The sequence below is a fragment of the Urocitellus parryii genome, chromosome 11, assembly GCF_045843805.1.
Source record: "Urocitellus parryii isolate mUroPar1 chromosome 11, mUroPar1.hap1, whole genome shotgun sequence".
NCBI classification, from domain to species: Eukaryota; Metazoa; Chordata; class Mammalia; order Rodentia; family Sciuridae; genus Urocitellus; species Urocitellus parryii.
Genome location: NC_135541.1, coordinates 6,882,641 through 6,908,079, shown reverse-complemented (window position 1 = coordinate 6,908,079; position 25,439 = coordinate 6,882,641). Strand labels below are relative to the sequence as shown.

Here is a 25,439-nt window from a genome sequence, read left to right as displayed (position 1 = left end):
TAATGTATCTAAAGAAAGAAGGAACGGCAATATTAATATCATACAGTAGTGGAATTAAGGGAACAAAGAGGTATATTTTATATGGACAAAGGATCCAACTCACCAGAAAACAATGTTCATGAACATTTATGTGCCTAATAACAGCTTTCACATATATGAGACAAACCAGAAGACCTAATGGATGTTGAGCATACCGGGAGGCAAGTTTTTAACATATCTCAGAAATCAGCAAGCAAAGGTGGAAAAGAGAATGAGAATACATATTATTTGGGCTGGGGCTGGGGCTCAGTGGCAAAGCACTTGCCTAGCATGTGTGAGGCCCTGGGTTTGATCCTCAGCACCACATAAAATTAACAAATTAAATAAAGGCATTCTGTCCATCTACAACTATAAAAAAAATTTTTTAAGTGTACATATTATTTAAATAACAGAATGAATAAGCTTGATCTAACAGATATATAGAGAACAAGCAATTTAACAAGCAATATACACATTTTAAAAAACACAAACTGGGCACAGTGTTGCCCGCCCGTAATCCCAGTGGCTCAGGAGGCTGAGGCAGGAGGATCCTGAGTTCAAAGCTGTAAAGGTAAAATTTCTAAGCTGATTCTAAGCTGCAAAAGTCTGAGTTAAAGTGTAAAAGACTGGGCATTGTAAAGCTTCTAAATGGCAAGGCCTGGGCTAAAAAGTAAAGACTAGGTATTGTTAAAATTCTTCTGCTACCCCGGAACCTGTAATCTCTGTAAGTTGTTAGGACAATGCGGGAACTGCCCAGTAAATATCTCCATTGATTCCCTGGTTGTTTAATAGCTAAGGGCTCCAAGTAGCTTGGCACGTAAGCATCTAGGCTCCAAAACCAATCAGTTTAAATGTGTACCCTGCTTAGGAATGACCAATCACCCCTGCCCGCCCTGTTCCAGCCAATGAATGTACTAATCCCGTCTCAGAGTTGTTGTTCAATTTTCCGCGCCTCATGATGATTTGTTCTGATGTATGCAAAGCCCCCCACCCTCTCCAGAAAGTGTACTTAAGCTCTGCTTGACCTCTGCTCGGGGCTCTGGGCTGCTCTCCCTTCTTGAGTGAGCACGGAGCCCCAGCACGCTGGAATGGATCCCCAATAAATCCCCTTTTGCCAATTGCATGGAGCCAGTCTCTTGTGTGGTCTCTTTCTCCGACCCTTACAAAGCCAGCCTCACCAACTTAGCAAGGCCCTAAGCAACTCAGTGAGACTCTATCTCTAAATAAAATACAAAAAGGGCCTGGGGATATGGGCTCAGTGGTTAAGCAACCCTGGGTTCAATTCCGAAAGAAAGGAAAGGAAAGGAAAGAGAAAGGAAGAAAGGAAGAAAGAAAGAAAGGAAGAAAGAAAGAGAGAAAGAAACCCACACACACATACACACACTGAATACTTTTTTTTAAAATGTGATTATTTATTAGGTCACAAAATCTTAAAAAATTCCCCGATCCTGTCTTCCAGAAAAACTGACACAAAAACAAACAAACACCAGACCACATTTTCTGACCATAAGAAGTGCTTATTGGAAAAAAAGAACACAGCTCAGCCCCCAGCTCTGCCATGGTCTGGGTGTTTTGCAACTTTGGAAAAGCTCTTCACCCGAGAATCCTCAGCCCCTCCCCACAAAGCAGGAATAAGAAAAGGGCCCTCCCTGGGGCAGTCTGAAGACCAAACTCTGCCAAGGTGGATCCCCCCTCAGGGGACACGCGAAGTCTCTCTGCCAAGCACGGGGACAAAGGATCTTTGCTGAAGCCAATTCACCAATGCGGAGGTAAACTGAGGTGCAAGGTGGCGACCCGAGTTCTCCCTCCAAATCCCGGTGCTCCCGCCTCCCAGGGGCCCCTCGGAGCCCTAGAAGCGAGCCAGGTCCTTACCTCCCAAGCAGCTCACACAGGCCGTGCAGCGGCCGGACGCACTCAGGTAGTAGTCGGGCTCACACCGCTTCCCGCAGTCAGAGGGACCCTGCGGGCATGGCTGCGGCTTCTCTGGGGACAGCCCTGGGGAGAAAAGCAGAGAAACCTCAGGCCAGGGCCGTGGCAAAGGCTTTGACCTCCTGCGGCTCGTCACCACGCCCAGCTCCACCTGCAACCCCCAAACCTATCAGTACAACCAGCGCCAAAGACAGGCACTGACCTTGCCTAAGGTCACCTGGCAGGCAGGAAGGCCACACAGGTGAGGGGAAGGGCTGTTGCAAGGACTAAAGGCACAGAAGGTGAACCCGCGTGAAGTGCTCCGGCTCCCTGGCAGCCAGGGAGACTGTCTGGAGTTGGCTGTCACCGTCTTCATTGGGGGTCCGTTTCTCAGCAGGAAGGAGGAGCCATGGGAGGTGGAGAGCCTGAAGATCCCAACCCAGGGTGACAGAGATGCAAATGATCACCCAACCCCCCTGCATCCCACGGTCTAGGCGCTCACCCTGACAGCAGGGATGCCAGGAGGAATCTGTCCTGCCCGCCACCGCACCCCACCCACAGCCAGCACGGCTCCAAGAGCGCCTTCTGGATGGGCAGCCCAATGGGTTTACTTCATCCTTCCAGCCAATAGCATCGGCCCAGGAAGGCACATGACCCAAACAGACCAACCAGAGTACTCCTTCGTCCTCGCCCTCTGTGATTGGTTCCACAGGAGCACATGACTCAGGCCTGCCCGTCCTGGAGCCCCAACTCTGAGCCCCATCTCCAAATGCCGTTTGGAAAGAGACCCTCCCACACTACTGGACTCCTGAATGAGGGGGGCATTTAAGCCCAGAGACACCAGATCATGGCCACTGCCGCACAGGCATGAACTCGGGCTGGACCTGCCTGTGGCTACTCAGGGGACAGCAGAAGCTTCCTTCAAACCCCTGAATGTAGGGCACCCTGTGGCTTCTCGTGATCGAGCCCGTTATTTCTCTGTGTCTTCTTTGGGCCTAGCTAGAATTAGGCTTCTTAGTTACAACAATGAAAATTATCTAGATCTGGAGCTCCCCCTCATTTCTGGTGATTCTCGCCATTCTGAAGAAGTCTGTGGACACTACACAGAATCATAAATGCATAAACCAAAAACAGGATTTCAAAGGGACCCAACTGTATTGATAAGGTTATCAAAGCATCACCCTCAACGAGGCAGAGAACATGTGGCTCTCACTGAACAAGGAATAATAACTACCAAGTTCCAGGCAGTGTTGAGCCTAATCAATACTTATTATATTAGCAGCAACTGAAATATTAGAATATCTATGATTTTTGTCCAAAAAAGCTACAATTACCACTGGGCTCTGTTGCCCAATTTCATAATGGAAGGAATTCAGAAAGGAATTTTGGTTAGAGGCTGATTTAAATAAGTGAGCCCATTCAGGCGCCCTGCCCCCTGAAATCAACCCTTGGGAGTCCAGGACCCCCAGAGTAAGAGCCCCTGCTCTGGAATAACACAAAGGCTCTCTCCCAATACCACTAGCCTGGTGGCTGTCATCTGCAGCTCAGACACCTCGGTAGATCCCCAGGGGTCTTTCTGAGAGGTCAATCTGACCCCTTCACTCCTTGCTGAGAGCTTTCAAGGGCTTCTCGAGGCTCCCAGAACAGATGCGCAGGCCCCAGCCAGGGCTGATGAGGTTCTGCCCCACATCCTCCTCCCTCTCTCCTCAGCCACAGCTGCATCTCCCTGTCCCCCAGGGAGGCCATGCTCCCTTCTGCCCCTGGGCCTTCCAGCCGTAACTCCTGCCCAGCCTTCACGTCGTCACTGAAGCATGGCTGCCCCAAGACCCCTGACCTAACCCTCAAAGACCCCCCAGCCTCACCTCCTCCACCTAATTCTTGCATTCATTTGTGAACTAATTCTTGTTCTTTTTTTTTTTTTTTTTTTTTGGATACCAGGGATTGAGCCCAGGGACACTCAACCACTGAGACACATCTCTAGCCCTTTTTGTTATTTTACTTAGAGACAGGGCCTCACTAAGTTGCTGAGGCTGGCTTTGAACTCAGGATCCTCCTGCCTCAGCCTCCTGAGCCACTGGGATTACAGGCATGTGTCACCACAGATGGAGGTGGAGGGGGGCATGTGTCACCACACCCAGCTTGTGAACTAATTCTTAGCATCTAAATTCCCAGCAAGCCTGTCAGCGTCTCCAGGTGGGTCTTCCCGTTTCCACTCCCCCGCGAGTCCCCATCACAGGACCTGGCACGTCATCCTCAGTTAACACATGTTCTGCCAACCCCACTGACAGGGACTTCTGGCCTGGCATCCTGGGCCTCGTTCTATGGCCCCAAACTCCTGGCCCAGCGTTGGGGTGCACTGCTCACCCCCACACGCTCTCGCCTTCACCCTGGGCATCTTTTCTCTAATACCCTCATGTCCTGAATATCGTTGTGGGTATAATTGTGTCTCCCTAAAGGACGGGCTGGATTCCTAAACCCCAGCACCTCAGAATGGGACCTTATTTGGAAAAAGGGTCTTTACTGAGTTTTTCAAGTTAAAATGAGGTCATTTGTGTGGGCAGATGTCCTCATGAGCAGGGGAAATTTGGACACAGAGACAAACGTGCACAGGCAGAACATGTGAGAAGAGCGGGGAGATCCTGTCACAGCCAAGAAGCTACCAGGTACTAGGAGAGGAGCCAGGTCCTCCCCTGGGGCCCTCAGAGGCAGCATGGCCCAGTGAGCACCTTGCTCCAGGACTTCAGGCCTCCTGTCCCCCCGGGGAGGCCACGCTTCCTTCTGCCCCTGGGCCTTGGAGCCAGTCAGGCTCTGCTCTGCTCTCCCAGTAAACTCCTACGCAGCCTTCAGCCTTCAGCCTCCTGGACTCTGAGACAATACATGGCTGTTGTTCAACCACTTGTGGGTGACTCGCTGTTCTAGCAACATCAGCAAACAAGCACAAATGCTTCCCGGGCAGCCTACACACCGCCACCCCTTCCTCATCCCCTTCTTCATCCCCATCCCCATCTCTACCTCCATCGCCATCCTCACCCCATCTCCATCCCATTCTCCATCCCCATCTCCATCCCCACCCCCACCTCCACCTCCATCTCCATCCCCATCCCCATCCACACCTCCACCCCCATCTCCACCTCCACCTCCACCACAATCCCCATCTCCATCCCCACCTCCACCCCACCCCCATCTCCATCACCATCTCCACTCCACTTCCATCTCCACCTCCATCTCCATCTCCACCTCCATCTCCATCCCCATCCCCACCTCCACCCCCACCCCCATCTCCATCTCCACCTCCACCTCCATCTCCATCCCCATCCCCACCTCCACCCCACCTCCATCTCCAACTCCACCTCCACCTCTATCTCCACCCCCACCTCCACCCCCACCTCCATCTCCAACTCCACCCCCATCTCCACCTCCACCCCCATCCTCACTTCCATCCCCATCTCCACGTCCACCTCATCTCCACCTCCATCTCCACCTCCATCTCCACCCCCATCTCCACCTCCACCTCCACCTCCACCTCCATCTCCACTCCCATCTTCATTTCCATCTCCACCTCCATCTCCACCCCCATCTTCATTTCCATCTCCACCTCCATCTCCACCTCCATCTCCATCTCCACCTCCATCTCCACCTCCATCTCCACCTCCACCTCCATCTCCACCTCCACCTCCACTTCCACCTCCATCCCCATCCCCATCTCCACCTCCATCCCCATCTCTACCTCCACCTCCACCTCCATCTCTAACTCTACCTCCACCTCCCCCTCCACCTCCATCTCCACCCCCATGTCCACCTCCACCTCCACCTCCCCCTCCCCCTCCACCTCCATCTCCACCCCCATCTCCACCTCCACCTCCACCTCCATCTCCACCTCCACCTCCACCTCCATCTCCACCTCCACCTCCACCTCCACCTCCACCTCCACCTCCATCTCCACCTCCCCCTCCACCTCCACCTCCACCTCCACCTCCATCTCCACCTCCACCTCCACCTTCATCTCCACCTCCACCTCCATCTCCACCTCCACCTCCATCTCCACCTCCCCCTCCACCTCCATCTCCACCTCCATCTCCACCTCCATCTCCACCTCCCCCTCCACCTCCATCTCCACCTCCACCTCCACTTCCACCTCCATCCCCATCTCCACCTCCACCTCCACCTCCATCTCCACCTCCACCTCCATCTCCACCTCCCCCTCCACCTCCATCTCCACCTCCATCTCCACCTCCCCCTCCACCTCCATCTCCACCTCCATCTCCACCCCCATCTCCACCTCCACCTCCACCTCCATCTCCACCTCCACCCCCACCTCTATCCCCATCTCCACCTCCATCTCCACCTCCACTTCCATCTCCACCTCCCCCCTCCACCTCCATCTCCACCCCCATCTCCACCCCCATCTCCATCCCCATCTCCACCTCAATCTCCACCTCCATCTCTATCCCCACCCCCATCTCCATCTCCATCCCCACCCCCATCTCCATCCATCTCCATTCATCTCCATCTCCATCCCCACCCCCATTTCCATCCCCATCTCCACGGCCATCTCCAACCCCATCCCCATCTCCCTCTCTATCCATAGCCCCATCTGCTGGGAAGGACAGACTGAAATATGGTGTCCTCATGGAACTTTCCTGATCATCTGACCCCACCCAGACACCCTCTCTGGTCCCTTTAAAATCGCCTGTCAATACCAGAGGCTGTTCTGGGCTGAGTGCCAGGGACCGTGTGCTGCAGGACATACTCTCAAGGGCTCAGAGTGGCAAATTTGGCAGAGGAATTATTTTTTCATTCAACTCACATTTACTGACCACCACCTATAGCCCAGGTCCCAATTTAGGAGTCAAAGAAGAGGAGATTCCTGCTCCCCTGGGTCTTACACAGCAGGGTGGAGGAGAGAGACAGGCAGTAATGAAAGAAGTGAGCAAGTTGGTTTCTGATATGGAGGCAAACTGAAGACCACAGAAATGGGCAGGGGGATGGAGTAAGCACCCTACAGAGTGTGGGCAGAGACCTCAAGGAGACTGGAAGGAAGGAAGATGGCAGCCATGCAGAGTGCTGGGGGGAGGGTGTTCCAGGCAGAGGAGACCGGTCATATAAAGGCCCTGAGGCAGACGGGACAGAGAACCAACAGGTCCCAGGGCTGTAGCAGAGGGAGCAATTCTTCTTTTTTGTTCTTTTTCCTTTTCTGACAGATCTTTCCTACCGAGCATCACTCTTGTCATCAGAAGCAACATGGTTAGGAAAGGCTCCGGAGTTGAGGTATTCTTAGAGTTAGTCCCAAGTGTCCCTGTCCTGGTCTGCCCCAGGCCTAATCTCTGGTCAGTACTTGTCTGCCTCCCCGGATGTTCTCAAAGTTCCCCAACATTCCCGTCACCGCCTCGGGTCTCTGGCTCAGCCTCAGGGCCCTCTGCCCACCCAGCCCCAGCTGCTGGGGCCCCGGGACTCCCAGACAGCTGCTCCTGCGGGTGTCCAGACCGCTGACCCCTCCCCTTCCAGCTGCCTCATCGCTCGTGCTTTGGACAAATGACCCGCCCCGCCTCCTAGCCCAGTTTTGGGGCAGCCCAACCTTGCTCACCCCCAGGCCTTGACATATCCCGTGCCCTCCAATCTGAGCACACCCCTCCCCACTTGGCCAGCTCCTGCTCGCCCTCAGGATGCTCAGATGCCACCCTCAAAATGCCAGCCTCCCTGATTGCTCCAAACAGTCAGGTCCCCCAGGGCTCCTGGTGGCCTCACCCGGGATCCCCCCAGCTGCTGCAGAGACACATTTGGAAGTTCTTCCCGGCCCACAGGCTGCCCTCCCAGGAGAATCGCTCCCTGCTCCACCCCTCTCCCCACCCCAAAAGTGGTCTGGGGCAGTCCTGGCCTTGAGTAACCACGGCACAGGTGGCCATTCGCATTTATCTGAGCCATTGGGTGCTTTCTTCTTGTGCTTTGGACTTGGGGGCTGAAAGAATTTGCCCTCCTGGTGGCCTAAAAGAGACCTGCAGACTGGGGGGGCTGTGGGCCAGGCAAGCTTGGCCAAGGGCAGGGAGGCCAGGGCAGGCCACCATACAGAGAGAGAGAAGGTCACCAACAGAAGGGATTAGGGTGCAGCCACTTGTGTTGGAAGCTCAATCTCCCGGACAAGGGTCAAGAGGTGGAAAGTGGGCTGGGGATGTGGCTCAAGTGGTAGCGCACTGGGGCTGGGGATGTGGCTCAAGCGGTAGCGCGCTCGCCTGGCATGCGTGCGGCCCGGGTTCGATCCTCAGCACCGCATACCAACAAAGATGTTGTGTCCGCCGAGAACTAAAAAATAAAATATTAAAATTCTCTCTCTCTCAAAAGAAAGATCTCTCTCTCTCTCTCTCATAAAAAAATTCTCTCTTTAAAAAAAAAAAAAAAAAAAGAGTGGTAGCGCACTTGCCTGGCATGCGCGGGGCGCTGGGTTCGATCCTCAGCACCACATACAAATAAAATAAAGATACTGTGTCCACAAAAAGCTAATAAAGAAAGGAAGGAAGGAAGGAAGGAAGGAAGGAAGGAAGAACATGTTTACCTTATTTAAAAAAAAAATGGTGGAAAGTAAGGAGGTGACTAGACCAGGGGGCTCTGCCCCTCGAGAATGGATTAATGTCACTACTGTGGATTAAGGTCACCCTCTTGCCTTCCACCATAGGACGGCACAGAAGGAGGCCCTTGCCACAGCCAGCACCTCAAAATTGGTCCTTCAAGCCTCCAGGACCATGAGAAATACATTTCTGTTTTTTTATAAGTTCCCCAGTCTGTGGTATTCTGTTGTCATGGCCACAGACTAGGGCAGGGGTCGGAGGAGACGGAGGCGGGAGGGACAGGCAGCAGGGACAGGCAGGGAGAGGAGGCAACAACTGCCCATTTGTGTCCTGCCTCCGAGACGAGCTTGAGCTTGGGTTCTGTGACACTTATGAGGATCTCGACCCCTGCAGGTCTGACGTCAGCAGCAAAAGGTGCTTGGACCCCAGGTGACACAGAGAACTGCGCGCTAGGACAACCCAGCCGGAGTCACTCTTCCATTCATTCAAACATTGAATGAGAAACTACTAGGTGCCAACCCTGTGCTTGGGCAGGGGACCCTGCAGGATGACAAGATACTCAGGTCCTGACAGGTGGAATGAGGGTCAGGAGAGTGGAACGGGAAGGCACCGGAGCCCAGAGCAACAACAGACACTGGAGCTGGTCTGGAGCTGGGGGCCGCAGTGAAGAGGAGCCAGCCAAGCACGGATGGCAGAGGGGCTGGGACGGGACCAAGCACGGATGGCAGAGGGGCTGGGACGGGACCAAGCACGGATGGCAGAGGGGCTGGGACGGGACCAAGCACGCATGGCAGAGGGGCTGGGACGGGACGGACTCGCCTGCCCAGACCCAGGCAAGCTGTGCTCTCTGCAGAACATTTGGAAAAATCCCGGGCAGACAGCGAGTCCTGGAGCACAGGGGAGGAGTCCAGAATCCGTGCGCGGAACACCAAGGGCCTGCAGGGCTCCCCACAGGCTCCCCGAGCCCCCGAGAGCAGTGTCCAGGGGAAGATCTCAGGGTGGCTCAGTAGATGGCCACATGCAGGCCTTCCCAGCAGCCTCGTGGGCTGCCACATTGCATGTCCCACCCGGGAGAGAGGAGGGAGCTCCCTGACCCCAGGGGTGCGCGAGCGAGGGCCAGCGAGGGGCTGTCTGAAGGCGTGAAGAGGCACGGCAGCCTGAGTGAGCGGAGGGGGAGGCATCAAGCCCTCCATCTCAGAGGCTCCAGCTTCCTTCCTCTGCCAACCCGCCCACGGGCACACCCCGACTGACCCGCACCGAGCCCTGATTGCAGGGCAGACAAAATGTCAGAAATTTCCCCCAAAGACGGAGGGAGGGGTTTTTGTGGGTTTTTTTGAGATTCCTCTGTGACTTACCCAGAAGCGCAGGGTCAATAAAACTCCAGCAAAATGCCCCGCCCACATCCAGGCACCGGGTGCCCGGCCACCTCCAGGACGGCACCTGGGAGAGGGGAAGTGGTGGGAGGAGCCCCTTCCTAAGCCACAGCTTCTAAGTGCAGGGCACCTGGGACCAGGATGTCACTCCCCCTGCACCTGCTCCCTGTCAAGGCTGGGATCCAGGGGACACGGGGGTGGGAAGGACGCTCTCTCTCTCCTGTGGCTGGGATGGTGGGGTCCCTGGGGGTTCACAGAGAACTGTGGGTCACACCGATCCCAGGGACGGGGGCGAGGGCGAAATCCCCAACAAGAGGGGCTGGGGAGATGTGTGTGGAGCCACCCCCAGCACTGGGCTCTCAAGAAGGCCCCCCAAGGAAGGGGATGCTGGGATTGCAGCAGGTGCAGATGACAGGAGGGGACAGGCACGTCTTAAGGCCCAGAGGCTCCGAAACACCCAGCAGTTCCCAGAGAAAGAGCTGGAAAGGTGAGAAGTGGCCTCAGTATAAGACATTTGCTGGCTGGGCAGCTGGGTAGGTGGGCAGAGGGCAGGGGATGGGTGGGAGGATAATGGGAGGGACTGAATTGCATAGCCCCCAATTCATATATTGACACCCTAACCTTCACTGTAACTGTATTTGGAGACAGGAGTTCAGGAGGTAATTGGGGTTAAATGAGGTCATTAAGGGCGGTGCCCTAATCACATAGGACTTGTGGCCTCATAGGAAGAGGGGGAAGAGAAGAGACAAAGACACTATCAGAAGGCAGCTGATCATAAAGCAGGAAGAGGGTCCTCATCAGAAACCGAGGCCTGGGGCTGGGGTTGTGGCTCAGTGCATGTGTGAGGCTCTGGGTACAAGTCTCAGCACTACATATAAATAAATAAAATAAAAGGTCCATCAACTAAAATATATATATATATTTAAAAAGAAAGAAAGAAACCAAGTCCTACTGGAATCTTGATCCTGGCCCTGCCAGCCTCCAGGGGAAAATGACTTGTTCAGGCCACCTGTCTGCAGCCTTCTGTGACGGTGGCCAGAGCAGACCAATACGGACGGGCAGGCAGACAAGGGGGCAGGGCAAGCTGGGGGACCTGTTCAGCACTGAGGTCCCCAGCACTGAACCCAGCACGAAGACCCTCGTGACATCATCCAAAATCAACACAAAACCATTAAATATGGCAACAAAGTTCAACGAAGTCCCACTTTCCCTCCCATGATAACTACTTTGAGTTGTCTTTGGAAATAGAAAGTATCAAATTTTCCCCCCAAACACTTGTCTCTGTCCTCTGGCGGCCGATGTGCCTGCTGGGTCCAGCTCTCACGGGAAAGTTAAGAGGCCACAGGTCTGGGAACGGCCTCACTAGGTTCTTGCCCAGCTAGGGCCACATCCCCTCTGCCTCCTACCTGTGTATCACAGCTGTGGCCACCCTCCAGCAGCAGGGCTGGCAGGAGACAAGAGTGGGCAGATGAGCCCCACCTCCTCGTGCCCAGGAAGCCCTCCAGACAGCAGCTGCCCACTCCCAGGGTCCTGCCCTACTCAAAGCAAGTGGCAGTTCTAATGTACGAGTGACAAGTCACGTACAGGGACTTCCTCTCTGTCAAAGTGTAGGTCTCTCCCGCCCAGTGGCAATCTCTCTTCTTGAGGTCAGAGACCACACTGCAACTTTATCACATGCCCAGCCATCTGAGGTCACTGCTTGCGCCTTGGGACTTTTGATAATAACCACAGGGGGACCAAAAGGCCCCGTGACCCTGTTCTATTTGCTCACCTCCTTGTCCTAAACATCATTTGAAGAATGTCCCAGAAGGATTTCCTGATCATCTGCCACCGTTTTGGGGGTGAGTGAGCATTCCAGAAAGCCAGCTGTGGTCAAGCAAGCTCTGTTCCCCTAGAAATTTGTAGTCCAGGTCACCCTGGGACAAAATGTGTGCTCTGCGCTGGAGCAGACACCAGAGAGGGCTTCCAGACCCCAGGAAGGAGGGACAGTGGAGGAATGGTGACAGTCCAGGCCCTGGGGTCACGAAGCCCCAGGGTCCAGCCCCAGATGGCTCCACCCTGCCCCAGCTCTGTGACCTGGGCACTTTACTGAAGCTTGCTGAGCCCCAATGGCCTCATCTGCAAATGGGACTGATAAGGAAAAGTGGTGACCACTAGAGAAACAGCACACGGGTCTCAGACTAGTGTACACAGGGCAAATGTCCAGTGAGGGGCAGCTGTGAATTAATAACAGATCCCCACACAGAGGGACTTGCTTCTCTGCACCAGCAACACACCTAGCCTGATTCCACCAGTCTGACCCTGGCAAGAGAGGCCGGATTCTGTGACATTAGGGACAGTGCTCAGAAACCTGGAGCAATAATGACAATGACTGTCAGCTCCCCATTCTCTCAGCGGTCACAACCCTGAAGACAAAGATGCCCCTTCCCCACCCCCAGCATGGCCACTCACCTGGGGAGCAGCGGTAGCAGCACGCTCCGGCAGCCTCGTCGTAGTAGCGGTTGGGGTCTCCAGCACAGTCGGCCTTGAGGGGTCGATCCTGGAGGGTGAGAGAAGCTGGTGAGGCCAGGCAGGTCCCAGCTCCTTCCAGACCCGGGATGCCTGGAGTCCACCTGCTGCCAACCAGGCCTGAGACTCAGCTCTCGTTGCAGAAGAGAAACTGGACAGAATTTCTGTTGCACATCCCCACCAACCCCGCTGCTTCTGGGGGTGATGGCAATTCGTGACCAGGCCGAACACCGGGGCCTCCTGTTCTCCCCTCCTCTCCCACTCACAGACAACCCTCCAGCAAATTCTCTTGGCCCTCTTTGGACCAAGACCCCACTCCCTCCCCTAAATTTGCATGGCCGCCTCACACCCGGTCTCTGGGTTGGGCCCAGCCATAAAAATTCCTAGTAAACTTATTGATTAAGGGTAGGGGGTGTAGTTCAGTGGTCAAGTGCTTGCCTAGCCCGTGCAAGGCCTGGGTTCAATCCCCAGCAGCAAAAGAAGCGTCAATTGAAGTCTGACACAGCCCCAGAGAAGTGCACAGGTCCCAAGTCCAGAGCCCTCGGTCCTCAGACGGGTGAACACAAGGTGCACCCAGAGCAGCAGCCAGGACCTGGCCCCCCACCCCAGCACCCTCCTCATGCCCTTCTGGAAAGGAACCCATCAGCCTCACCTCTACACCAGAGATGGTTCAGTCTTGTCTGCTTTTGAGCTTGATCTAGGTGGAACCATACAGTCTGTTTTCCTGTACTTGGCGTCTTTAATTCGACATTTTTTGTTGTTTTGTTTTGTTTGATGGTACTGGGGATTGAACCCCTCAGGGGTGCCTTACCACTGAGCTATATCTCTGCCCCTTTTTCCTTTTGAGATAGAATCCCTCTAAGTTGCCCAGGCTGGCCTTCAACTTGCGATCCTTCCGTCTCAGTCTCCTGAGTTGTTGGGATTACAAGCATGGGCCACTGTGTCCGGCTTAATTTGACATTATACGGTAAGAATCTCTCCCATTGCCGTGGCTGTGTAGTACCACAGAGCAGGAATGAGCACAATTTATCTGTTCTACTTTGGAAGGACATTGGGTCCTTTCCACATTTTGATGATAATGATGCTTCTGGGGACATTCTCGTACATACATTTTGGTGCCCAAATCTATGCATGCTGTTGTGCATGTACCTGGGAGTGGGCTGGCTGGGTCATGAAGTGTGCATGTGCTCAGCTCTGACAGTCTTTAAACTACTGCTCCCACGGGCGTCTAACTGTCTATACCCTGGGAGCGCTTGGTGTTGTTGGTTTTTAAAACTCTACTCAATTTGGTGTCTGTGCAGTGATCTCCTTGTATTTTAAATCTGCATTTCTCTGACGAGTACCATCGTTGTATTCCTTTCTCATGTTTATTAGCTATTTTTTTTTTCAGAGTTGGGGAGACAACCCAAGGCTTTGCCCATACTTGGCAAATGCTCCATCCCTGAGCTACACCCCCAGCCCACATTAACCATTTAGATATATGGTTAAAACCACCATGTAAACATCGGACGCCTCAAAAACGAGCTGGGCCCTGGGTGACAGCCCTTTTCCACAATTCTGGGTAGACTGTGTAAGTCTGCGGCTTGCCAACAGGGGGTGCTATCCTCTGGCTTTCCAGAGAGGGGGGGCTCTCAGCCAGGATGTCCCGCACCTGCTCCTCAGAGCCCCATGAAGGAGGGAGAGGAGGACCAGGAGCCCCATTTTCCATGTGGGGGTTATGGAGAAAGGGACCAGCCCCAGGTCCCCGCAGCCATTCCCAGAGACATTGGTGGGGCCAGGTCGGGGCACAGCTCTACCAGGCCCCCGATGCCCCAGGCCCCAGAGAGCAGCTTCTCCAGCAGAGACACGGGGGGATCTTTTGTGCCTGCGATGTCATTTACAAGAGCCCAGAAAATGGGGACAAGCCAAGGGACATTTAGTGTCTAAAAGTGATGCATGTAACAGTGGCAGAAGCCAGGCGTGGTCCATGAGGCCTGTTACCATGGAAACCAGCTCCCGCGGCTGCCCAAGATCACCCTGCGTGCCAGCTTGCAGTCAACTGGCTTTAGACACGGCCCAAGGGCATCCAGCCCCTATTCTGGGCCAGGGGCAAATGGAAACCCGAACTTCCCTTGGGGACCTGTCACCCCCAGAAGGGACAAGCCACCTTCCCCGGATATCCCAGCACATAAACTAGAGAGAAATGGCCCCAGGGACCCTGAGCTTCCCCCTGGCACACCGCCTGGGCCCAAAGCTGGCCTGGCCTCATGTCAAGCATAGATAGCTTCCACCCGGCCCTGTGCCTGCCCTCCCCTGTGTGTCCCCCGCTGACCAGGCACAAGCACCCTCCTCAGCCACCCCGTCCCAGCAGAGCGGCAGCGACAGCCTTGGCGTCTGCAGCGTCTGGGGAAATTTGAAGCTCTAAACGTTAAGGACCTAAATAACGACAGAAGAAAGAAGGACCCGCCGTTCCCCAGGGCTGTGCGCCCAGATGCTGAGGGGCCCATCCACTGCTTCTGCCCCTGGGGAAAGGGGTGACCGGCTGGGACTTTGCACTGGCTCCTGCCTGGGGGGGGGGTCAGGAAGGGAAGAGTGGGAGGGGGAAGCCCGAGGACTGGCGGGGGGCTTTTGGGTGGGGTTCCCCGGCAGGTTGGAGGCCAGGCAAGGTGTCCACAGGGTGCTGAGCTGTGCAAGGGGAGGCCATGGTCCAACCCGAGCGGCACCGAGAGGGAGCGGCCTGAACCCTCACGGGGCCTATTTTCAGGTTGGTTTGGTTTTCCCTGTTAGACCTGGTAAATTTCACTTTCAACAAGCCCCACCTGGTCCCAGCCAAGAGGAAAAGGGGCCCGGCCACACCTGTGGGAGCCCAGAGTCTGAGGCCGAGGTGGGGTCGAATGCAAAATCCCCAGAGGGGCCAGAGTGGAGGTGGCGAGTCCCCACACCTGATCACCCAAGGTGAGGAGCTGGGACCAGCAGCCACCAACCGCATCACCTGGGAACTTGCTCCGAAAGCAGAATTCCAAACTGTGAGCCAGGTGCGGCCAGTTGAATGGGGACCTGCATTTTAACAAGCTCCCGAGGGGCGTCAAAGGTACTTTAAAGTTTGAGGAGCGCTGGAAAGAAAGCAAGAGATGCCGCATGGATTGCTTCTGGCAAGAGAAGTTCTGGGGATTGAACCCAGGGGCGCTTAGCCACTGAGCCCCAGCCCCAGCCCTTTTTGTTTTTTATTTTGAGACAGGGTCTCACTAAGTTGCTGAGGCTGGCTTTGAACTTGCGACCCTCCTGCCTCAGCCTCCCAAGCTGCTGGGATGACAGACGGGCACCACCGCACCGGTCCAGGGAAAGTAATTCTAACAGCCAGCAACTATCAGCCCACTTCACAGCTGGGGAAAGGAAAACACAGGCAGGTTAAGAGACCTGACTTCAAGTCACCCACATGCCACAGCCCAGCCAGGGTTTGGACCCATCTTGCACACACCTTATCCACCAGGCTCTGCTGCCAAGCATGGAGCCCACCCCAGGCCCCAGAGGTGGACTCTCTGAAACTCCTCCTCTCCCTGCCTCCCCTGGTCACTGGCTGTGTCTGTTTAACTGAGGTTTGACGTCCACCAGCTCGTCCTCACCTCCCTGCCCTCTTGACCTGACCCCCTGTGGCCACCTGAGGGTCTGCTCCCACCCTCGCTGTCCCTGCACCCCACTCGCGGAGAAGATGCCAGAGGAGTGTTTTGAACACATGAATCTGATCTTCCCTCTACCCGGGGAGACACGCAGACCTTTCCAGCCCAGCTGTGAATAAAGTCCTGACCTTGTCCAAGAGGCCCTGCCCCAGCTGCCCTGCCCTCCGCCCGCTGGGCACCCCTGGCACCCTCTCCCTCTCCCCATACCCCCCTGGCACCCCACATGCTCCCTCCAGGGTCCAGCGCACACTGTTCCCCTGGCCACCCCAAGCCCCTCACCTGGGGCACCCCAGCTCACTCGTGTGCCACCTCCTCAGAAGAGCCCTCCCTGGTCACCCCACCCAGCTGAGGCCTCAGCAGGCTAAAGGCAAGGCGTCAGCAGGCCGCGTCCTTCCTCGCCCACCCCAGTGTGGGCAGTGCCCCGGGCTACAGGCCTGGGTCCCGCTGCCCCGCTGGCCGCCTGCTGACGCTGCTGCAGGTTCTGGAGGCCACCTTGGCCCCGCCGTGGTGTGGGGGCTCTGTCCTCCAGACGGTTCACATGTTGTCACCTTGGTCCCCGGTGTGGTGGCGTTGGGATGTTGGGGGAGCTTTGAGGGTGAGGCTTGGGTGATTAGGGTGTCGAGGGGTTGGCACTTCCCTCGTGGGGGCACATTCTGGTGGCCCCACCAGAGCAGACGGTTTTGAAAAGAACAAGCCCTGTTTGTGAGGTCACTGGCTTCCTCCCTGGCGCGGGTCCTTCTCCTGCAGGTGGCTGTCTCCCCTTCCACCTCTCCGCCATGTTACAACACAGCTGGGGGGGAGGGGGGCCCTCCCCAGGGAACTGCACCGTGCTGTTTGGAGATTCCAGGCACCAAAGTCATGAGCCAAATACACCTCTTTACTCAGCCTTGGGTATTTTGTTATAGCAACGCATCGCAGTCTGATACAGCCCCTTTCTCCATCTGCAAAGCCAACAATGGCGGCTGTGCCCTCTCACCTCACTTCTCTCTTCTCCCACATCATCTCTCTAACACAGCCAGGAAGGACTCTCTGCTTTTAAGGACTTGTGCAATTAGATCGAGGTCACCCTGACAATCCATGACAGTCTCTCCATCTCAGGGTGGTTGCCCATCACTCTCCACGAAGATCTTTTTGCCATGTTAAGGTGACAGCCTTGGGGCTCCAGGGATTGGCATGTGGGTGTTTAGAGGACAGTTATTCTGCCAAGCACCAGGCTGATAAGTAGCCACCAGACTGCACCACAGCTTGCTGGGCTTGGTCACCTGATCCTAGGAGGCGCTGAACCCCTCTCTCCGCCCCCCAGCACTTACCTGAACACCTCACCAAGAGACCCCTGAACTGCATCATCCTGCCCCACCTGGAACACACCTCGAGGACAGACATCTGCTCCCGGGTGCAGCTCCCCCAGCGCCCACCTCTGTGCTTCCTGGCCCCCGGCAGCAGATGAGTCCCGACAGCAGGCACAGAGACGGCCGCGCAGGATGGATTCTGGCCCAGCTGCAAGGAACCTCAGGGACATGTGCACACCCCGTGTGCCAGGACCTGTGTGAGGTGGCAGTCCCACGTAGGATGGAAGGAGACCTGGAGGGCTCTGTGGTCAGCCAACAGCATCCCCCCAAGATGTCCACATCCTGGTCCCTGACTCTGTGAACAAGTCACCCGGTGTGGCAAAGGGGAATCAAGGTGGCAGGTGGAACTAAGACAGCTGATCAGCTGATCTTGAGACGAGGGTGATCCTGGATTTTCTTGGTGGCGGACACCACCACAGGGGTCCTACCACAGAGGGACCCAGGAGAGGCTCAGAGTCGGAAGGGGTGACGGCAACGGAAACAATCAGAGGAGCTTGAAACCAGAGCCACGGAATCCAGAAGGCTCCAAAGGCTGGAAAAGACAAGGGGTGCAGCCCCCCAGAGCCCCCAGGCAGGAGGGACACCCTGCCACGTCCTGACTGCCCAGTGGCAACCGTGGTGGACCTCGGAACCACTGAACTACGAGAAGACAATCTGGGTTGTTTTAAACCACGAAGTTTGTGGTGATTGACAGCCAGGAGGGGAAGTTGAAGGCCCAAGCTGAGAAGATGTCAGAAACCCGGGTCCCTGCCGTGGTGGGACATGGTTGGTCTCCCAAAGGTCCATACGCCAGAGTTTGGACCCCGGTGTGGCAGGGTTTGGATGTGGCAGAACCTTCAAAAGCTGAGGGGCCCAGTGGAGGAAGTGAGGTCACTGGAAGGGATCGATGTGGTCCTCGAGGGATTCTGGTTAGTTCCCGAGACAGCAAGTTGCTCTAAAATCGAGAGTTCAGTCTCTGAATTTCTCTGGCACTTGGCATGTGATCTCTCCCTGTCCCAGGCACCCCTGCCCTGATGCCACGAGCCATGCTGTGATGCAGCCAGAGACCCCACCAGAGGTTCAACGGATGGGGCCACCCTATCTTAGGCTTTTAGCCTCCAAAACTGTGAGCTATGTAACCCTCTTTTCTTTATAAAGTTCCTTACCTTGGGATTTTTGTTACAGCAACACAACAAACAAATACAGTCCCCTTCCAGCCTGCCCAGCATGAACCAGGCCCTGGGCGTGGCTTTGGGGCAATACAGAGGTCAGTTCTAGATGATTCAGTTTCATGAGGAGAGTTCCCAGAACAGGCCCACAGGAGATACGAAATAAAAACCTGGGGAATGAATCAATGAAGAAGAATCTCATAGATAAGGACAGATAAATTCATGAATCCTCTAATGCAAATATCCTGACCATCAGGAGACGAGCAGAGAAGAAGAGCTCATCTGGGGGATTCGTGATGGGTTCCATTTAGTGGAGGATGACTGACAGCAGACCTGAGGGGACCATCCCAGGCCAGAGGCACAGCCAGAGCAGTGACATGGGGCTAGAGAGGCTCGGGCTGGGGGCGCTGGGCGGGCAGAGGGGTCGGACGGTGGGAGCAGGAGGAGACAGACCAGGACGCAGGACCTTTGGCCCTGGGGACATGTCTGCTCTTCACTTCTGGCTTCCCGAGTAGGGTTTCATCAAAGCCCGGGACTGCCTTGATGACAGGTTCAACAGAAAAGAAATGTAACCAGAAAGGATCCCTAGATCCCACTGAAGAGGTTTTGATTGTAAATGGCATATCCCCTCCAAGCCTGAGAGGCTTCCTCACTTTCAGATTCACCAAGAAAAGGTTTTGGGGGGGTAGACAGACACAATGTACTTTGTTTCTCCAACGGGGGTGACCACAGAACCCTGTTCTCACAGAACTACTGTTCCCTGAGAGTGACGTCCGGAAAGGACATTTGACAATAGGGAGCCCTGCAAGGTTCTGGAGCTTACAAACGTGGCTGGGGATGGAAAAGTGTGAGTCAGTGCTCCCGTGGTCTGGCCTCGAGGCCAGATTGGGCAACTGCTTAGCCTTCCTTCCCCAGGGATGCTCTTCCGGCCCTGGAGAAATTCCACAGCGGTTTCTGTACCAAGTTGTTTAGGCTACTACCAGAGTCTGGGCCACAGCAAGAGTCAGGGCCACACCTCAACTAAACCTCAAGCTGGTCAAAAGCATCCAGCCCTGGAGTGACATTCCCCAGGACCGTGTGCTGGGATTTTTTGATTTGGGCAGATTCAGCTAATCTTAAATGAGCAGCTGCTCTGTGCCTGGCACAGCTCCGGGGCCTCCGGTTCCAGGCTGGGCTTCAGTACCCAGCCCCCACTGGCACATGGGCAACACAGAATGTGTGCTGTCCTCCCAGGCACGGCTCTGTCCCTCCGCAGGCCTTTCCACCATCTGCCCAGTGGCTGAGCCCCCCGTGTGGACAGGATCCCTGACCCCTCCTCCCCTGGTCTCCGCCTGGCTGCTCCTCCCTTCCACCTCCCGCAGGCTGGCTGGCCCCACCCAGGGGAGCTGCCTGTCTCTGGCGCTGGCCCAGGGTCCTCCCTCGTTGCAGCCAGCACAGTCTCTGGACTGTCCCACCGCCTGCAGGATGACGGGTCCCTGGGCAGACACCTGCTGTGCCGTGCCCTGCGCACAGACTTTTGCTGAATGCGTGGATGGGAAGAGCTGGGGAGGGGCCTCAAGCTCACGCCCGATGGGGAAGACACCCTGGAGGGTGGGAGAGCCGTGTGGGGACTCAGGGGCCAGGTCTCGGTCTTCTCATCACGGAGGGGTATTTCTGAGGAAGAGGGGGATAACTTGCTTCCAGAACCAGTAGGTAGCGTCAGTCCTTCAAGAAGACCTGAATGTCAGAGCTGCCCGCGATGGCCAGAGCGGCCTCGGGAGGAAGGAGTGAGCACTTGTCGCTGGAGGCGTATGAGCACAGGCTGGGACAGCCTGGGACGAGAGCCCCTGGAGCTGCGCCAGGCACAGAGTAGCTGCTCATTTAAGATTTGCTGAATCTGCCCATCAACAGATAAGGACTTAGGACTATTTTGGAAAATGGGGACCAGGATCTCAGATGGGCCACCCCAGCCACCAGGCCCAGGCTGGGCCAAGCTGGCCATCTGTGCAGACTCCCCCGCTTTCCTTCTGATGGCTGTCCCAGGGTGAGGGGTGAGAGGGGCATGTGCGACCTAAGGATGAATCACATCTACTCGAGAAGCACGTCTGGGGCAGATATGAGTGGGAGCAGCAGAAACTTCCAGTAAGGGCTGCCCTCCTCCCAGCACGGGCTGCTCTCAAGCTGAGTGATGTGGCTCCCCAGCCCCAGGGTGCTCCTGCTGCTCCCAGCAGAGGCAAGGAAGGCCGGCAAGGAAGGCCCTCCTCCCTGCACCCCTCCTGTCAGGGTCCCTTCCTGGTGCATCAGGAGGAATTCTGGAGTTGAACAAAAAGCCACATCAAACCAGGAGCCCTGCGGAGTGTGCTGCCTAACCCTAACCCCAGCTACTAGGGGAGGGGGAGGCCAAGGCAGGAGGACCACCTCCACCCTGCCTCAAAAGAACATAAAAAGGGCTGGGTGTAGCTCACTGGTAAGGTGCCTCTGGGCTCCATCCCCAGGGCTGCAAAAACCAAACTAAACCAAAACAAAACCAGAAAGGCTCTCCGGCCCTCTTACCAGTACCTGGAATTTCCAATTTAGCCTTTACTAGAAGAGTAGCTAAGCCTCAAGAATGGGGAGTCCAGGAGGGGGTGAGACGCACAGGCCAGGCCATCACCCCAGCAGATCCCTTCTTGACAACGCCCACCGTCTACATCTGTGGAGGAAACTGGGCTGGGATGGGGGGATGTGGGGGGAGGCCCTGGTAGCCCCAGCGCTGGCCGGGAAGACCATGCTGGGGGATCCTAAGCCAAGGAGTTCACAGCAAGGCTTGGCCCCCACCCCACCCTGGGGTGTCCGGAGGAGAAGGACCTCGATGTGGGGAATCAATTCTGCAGATTTGCAGGGGTCTTTCCAGATTTGTAGGGGTCTTCCCAAGAAACCATCTTGGGAAGAGGGTGGTAGGGGGTGTCACAAGCTACTACTCTTTAGCAGAGGGCATCCTTGCCTGGGGGTGCCAGCGGCAAAATGATCATCTCAAAAAATCAGATGGAGATGAAAGGAGGATTTAAAACTCAAGGAAATGCAAACTCTGACTTGGGATTTTTCCCCCCTAAGTGAATGTGGACGAAGTTAGAGGGGCCAGCAGGGGTACTGGGCTGGACAGGCAGCTCCTATCCCACAGACACCCTGATTCCCCCCAGGAAGGACCCAGCAGGGTGAGCCCACGAGGAATGTTCAGCCTGCCCAGCAAGCGGGAAATGCAAATCATGTCAATAAGGGTCTGGCGCCTCTTACCAGTCACAAAAGGAGAACTCAGAAGATGAGTGTGACGGGGTGCAGGGAGTTGGCCTGGCTCGCTGTTGGAAGCTATCTATCTGGTAGAGCCCACTCCCCACCCGAGGCAATCTGGCGTTTCTCTGCTAATTTAAATGCCTACCTCATCTCCAGGAAAGAATCACATTCCCCCAAAGCATCCATATAGAGCCGTCCATCATGACAACCAACAAGGAAAACACAGTGGGCCGGGCGGGGTGGCGCATGCCTGTCATCCCAGCAGCTCGGGAGGCTGAGGCAGGAGGGTCGCAAGTTCAAAGCCAACCTCAGCAAAAGTAAGCGACTCAGTGAGACCCTCTCTCTAAATAAAATACAAAATAGGGCTGGGATGTGGCTCAGTGGTTGAGTCCCCTGAGTTCCATCTCCAGTACAAAAAAAAAAAAAAAAAAAAAACCCACTCTTTCTTCAGGGACATAAATAAGAAATTCCCCACTTTGTAGAATACTAGGCAGTGTTTTAAGATAAGCAGATCTTAAAATATCCATATGGAAAGCTCTCCAAGACATGGAAGATGTTATAAAAGCCAAATGAAGAGTCATATGAACCAGAGGTTATGGTTTATGGGAAGCCCTGTGTATTTCTACAAAAACAATACAAATATGGCCATGCACCTACAAAGGTCTGTAAAGGAAGCCAGGTGCAGGGATGCACACCTGTAACCCCAGCTGCTCAGGAGGCTGAGACAGGAGGATCTTAGGTTGAATGCCAGCCTGAGCAATCTAGCAAGACCCTGTTTCAAAATAAATTTTTTTAAAAAAGGGCTGGGGATATAGTGTAGCCCAGTGGTAGACAGCCTGCCTAGCTTGTGCAAGAACCCCAGGTTCTGTCTGGCATGGTGGTGCATGCCTGTAATCCTGGTGGCTTGGGAGGCTGAGACAGAAGAAGCATGAGTTCAAATCCAGCCTCAGCAATATAACAACACCCTACGCAACTCAGTGAGACCTGTCTCTAAATAATATATTTTAAAAGGCTGGGAGTGTGGCTCAGTGGTTAAGCACCCCTGGGTTCAATCCCCAGTACCAAAAAACAAACAAAAAAAAACCTTCGTACCTTAAAAAAAAACAGTTTTATCTGAAGCATTTATAGTTTTTGCTTTTAGAATATAGTCACAAATCCCATGTGTTATTAAATGTATAGCTTTTACAGTGTTATTGTATTTTTAGACATACATATATTTAGTTAGTTAGTTAGTTAGTTAGTTACATGCGGTGCTGAGGGTAGAACCCAAGCCTCCACATGCTAGGCAGGTGCTCTACAACTGACCACAGCCCCAGCCCCTGTTTTTTTTTTTTTTTTTTTTTTTAAAGGGATTTCTCTCTGCAGCACACTAGCTTCAGTCACCAAACACAGCAAAGTCTCCCTAGCTCTTGCCTCTCCCCCCACTCCTTCCTGCCCTCGGTCTCTCGGAGTCCTATTACCTTCCCCGCCCCCACTGAGGGCTAGGAGCACTGGGTGGATTCTCTAGCCGAGTCCCTGCTGTGTGCACAATGGGCTGCCCTCCTCTGCCCTCTGCAGGGCAGGTGGTTCCCATTGCCTGGCTGGAGATGGAAGGGGACACTTGTTCCCTCTCCCTCCTGCCTGGTGCCCACCCTGCCTGAGGCCCCAGTGGATGGGACTCAACTTCCCAGCGCCCAAGGCTGTTCCCATAGACAGAGGGAGCTGTCCCCACCAGCAGCCAGGCTCTTCCCTCCTTCTCCCCAGTTTGTATTCAGCCAGGGGCTCTCTCTCCTCTGCAGACGGGGCTCTGCAGACCCTGCTGAGGTCTCCCCACCCCTATGCCAGCACCTAGTCTAGGGTTTGCTACTGGAAGATGGAAAAACTCCCCCCCCCCCGTTTGAAACCTTGGGGCTCTCCACTGCGCTACATCCCCAGCCTTTTTTATTTTATTTTGTTTTGAGACAGGGTCCCACTGTTGCCCGGGCTGGCCAGGAACTGGGGGTCCTCTGGCCTCTCCTGGGATCCTCCTGGTCTGGGGGTCACATGTGTGCCACACCGTGCCAGGCTAACTGCTCAGGTTTTCTAATGCGGTTCCCAAACTCTTTTCTGGGCTTCCCACAACAGAAGCCAGTCCCACGGCTGACCCTTCTCCAGGGACAAAGTCCACCATGTGCTCCAGGCCACTCAATGCCCCCAGGGCTGGGGAAGCTAGTCCAGCCTTTGTCTCTGACCCTCTCTGACCCTCTCTCCCTAGACCTCCAGCCAGTGGCAGCCTAGAGACAGAGCGGCAGCTGGGCAGAGCCACCAACCTCCTGCCGCCAAGGGAGGCCCCATCTGGCCCGACCACCTGTGCGCAGTGGGGACAGTTCAATAGAAATAGTTCAATTAGAATTAGAGATCGGCGGGCGGGAGGAGGCGCCCCGCTAGCCTCCCAGACAACCTCCCACCTGCCGGCCCGCTGGACAGGGACGCTGGACGGGGACGCGGCGAGGAACGTCCCTGCGCCCGCCGCGCCCTCCGCTGCGCCCCGGCACCACACACCGTCCGGGGCTGTGGACAGCGGGCGCCTCCCCAGGTTCCTGCCACCGCCTTACCTGTGGGAAGGCTCCGAGCGTCCCCAGGAGCCACAGTCCCAGCGCAGCGCGGAGGGCGAGCATCCCGGGGGCGGGACGCGGCCCGGGCTGCCACCCGCGCCCACCTGGGAAGCGCAGCGCCCACGTGCGGTCCGCGCTTGGGCTCGGGAGGTGCCGGGGCCACCTCGCCGGCACTCAACCGCACGCGGTGAAGTCACTTCAAAAGTGGCTGCCCCTTCTCCGAGGGCTGAGCCCTGATTCTTCCCTCCCCCGACCCAGAAGTGCTTCCAGGAACGCAGCCTCTAGCAGCGAAGAAGCGGGGAGCACGTGCCACCGGAGGGGACACGGGAGACACTCCCCTTCGCTGTTTAAATGGCCCGCCCCGGATTTGACGAGGTGGCGCTAAGGAGCGCGCTGCTGGTCTCAGCAAGGGCGTTAGGGTGGGAAAGGTCGCTGGGCCCTGGAGGTGGGACTGGAGATTGGGAGGCCCCAGGGATCCCCAGGGCCCCCAGCCCCATCTTAGCCTCAGGAAGGGAAAAGGTGTCCTGACACCATTACTCAGGCCACCTCCCAGGCTCTCTAGATTCTTCAGAAGGGGCAGCTGTCAGGAAACTGCAGAGAAAGCAACCACCATCCACCCTTCCCCACTCACAAAGATTTGCTGTGAAATTAATCAGGGGGTGGATGGATGGGTGGGTGGTTGGGTTGGTGAAGAGGTGGGTGCTTAAGCAGGTGGGATGGGTGAATGGACTGACTATGGCAGGAACTCATGAACAGAGCATTTGGATACCAATCCACAGGCATTCCACTGCCGCTGGAGGAGACCACGGCACTCTCCTCTGAGGGAAAGAGGCAGTGCCGCTTCATCCTGATGCATAGAGCTCAGGATCCCTTCCAGCGCTTCCCCTTCCCCTGGCTTCTCTCTTTGCGCCTTTCCTTCAACAGTCGATACATAGTCACTTATTGATCATCCACTCCAAAGAAAGGACATGGACCGCAGGTCGTGGGTGTCTTTGCCTGTGTGTGTGTGTGTGTGTGTGTGTGTGTGTGTGTGTGTGGTGTTTTCAGACATGGAAACCAAGGCTCAGAAACAAGCAAGCAGCCTGTGTGCTGTAAAG

General features: G+C 55.5%; 1 protein-coding gene across 1 annotated transcript in view; it reads right to left on the bottom strand.

Moving 5' to 3' along the window:
• Tnfrsf8 (TNF receptor superfamily member 8) overlaps positions 1–25,188 on the bottom strand; it is a 58,647-nt gene extending 33,459 nt beyond the window's left edge. Inside the window, exons 1-5 of the mRNA XM_077791358.1 lie at positions 25,112–25,188; positions 20,237–20,300; positions 19,975–20,103; positions 12,311–12,398; positions 1,891–2,013 (exon numbers count right to left, since the gene is read on the bottom strand). Coding sequence (XP_077647484.1) covers positions 1,891–2,013; positions 12,311–12,398; positions 19,975–20,103; positions 20,237–20,300; positions 25,112–25,188 — 481 coding nt within the window. The remainder of the gene's footprint in view (positions 1–1,890; positions 2,014–12,310; positions 12,399–19,974; positions 20,104–20,236; positions 20,301–25,111) is intronic.
• Between the last annotated feature and the right edge of the window lie 251 nt (positions 25,189–25,439).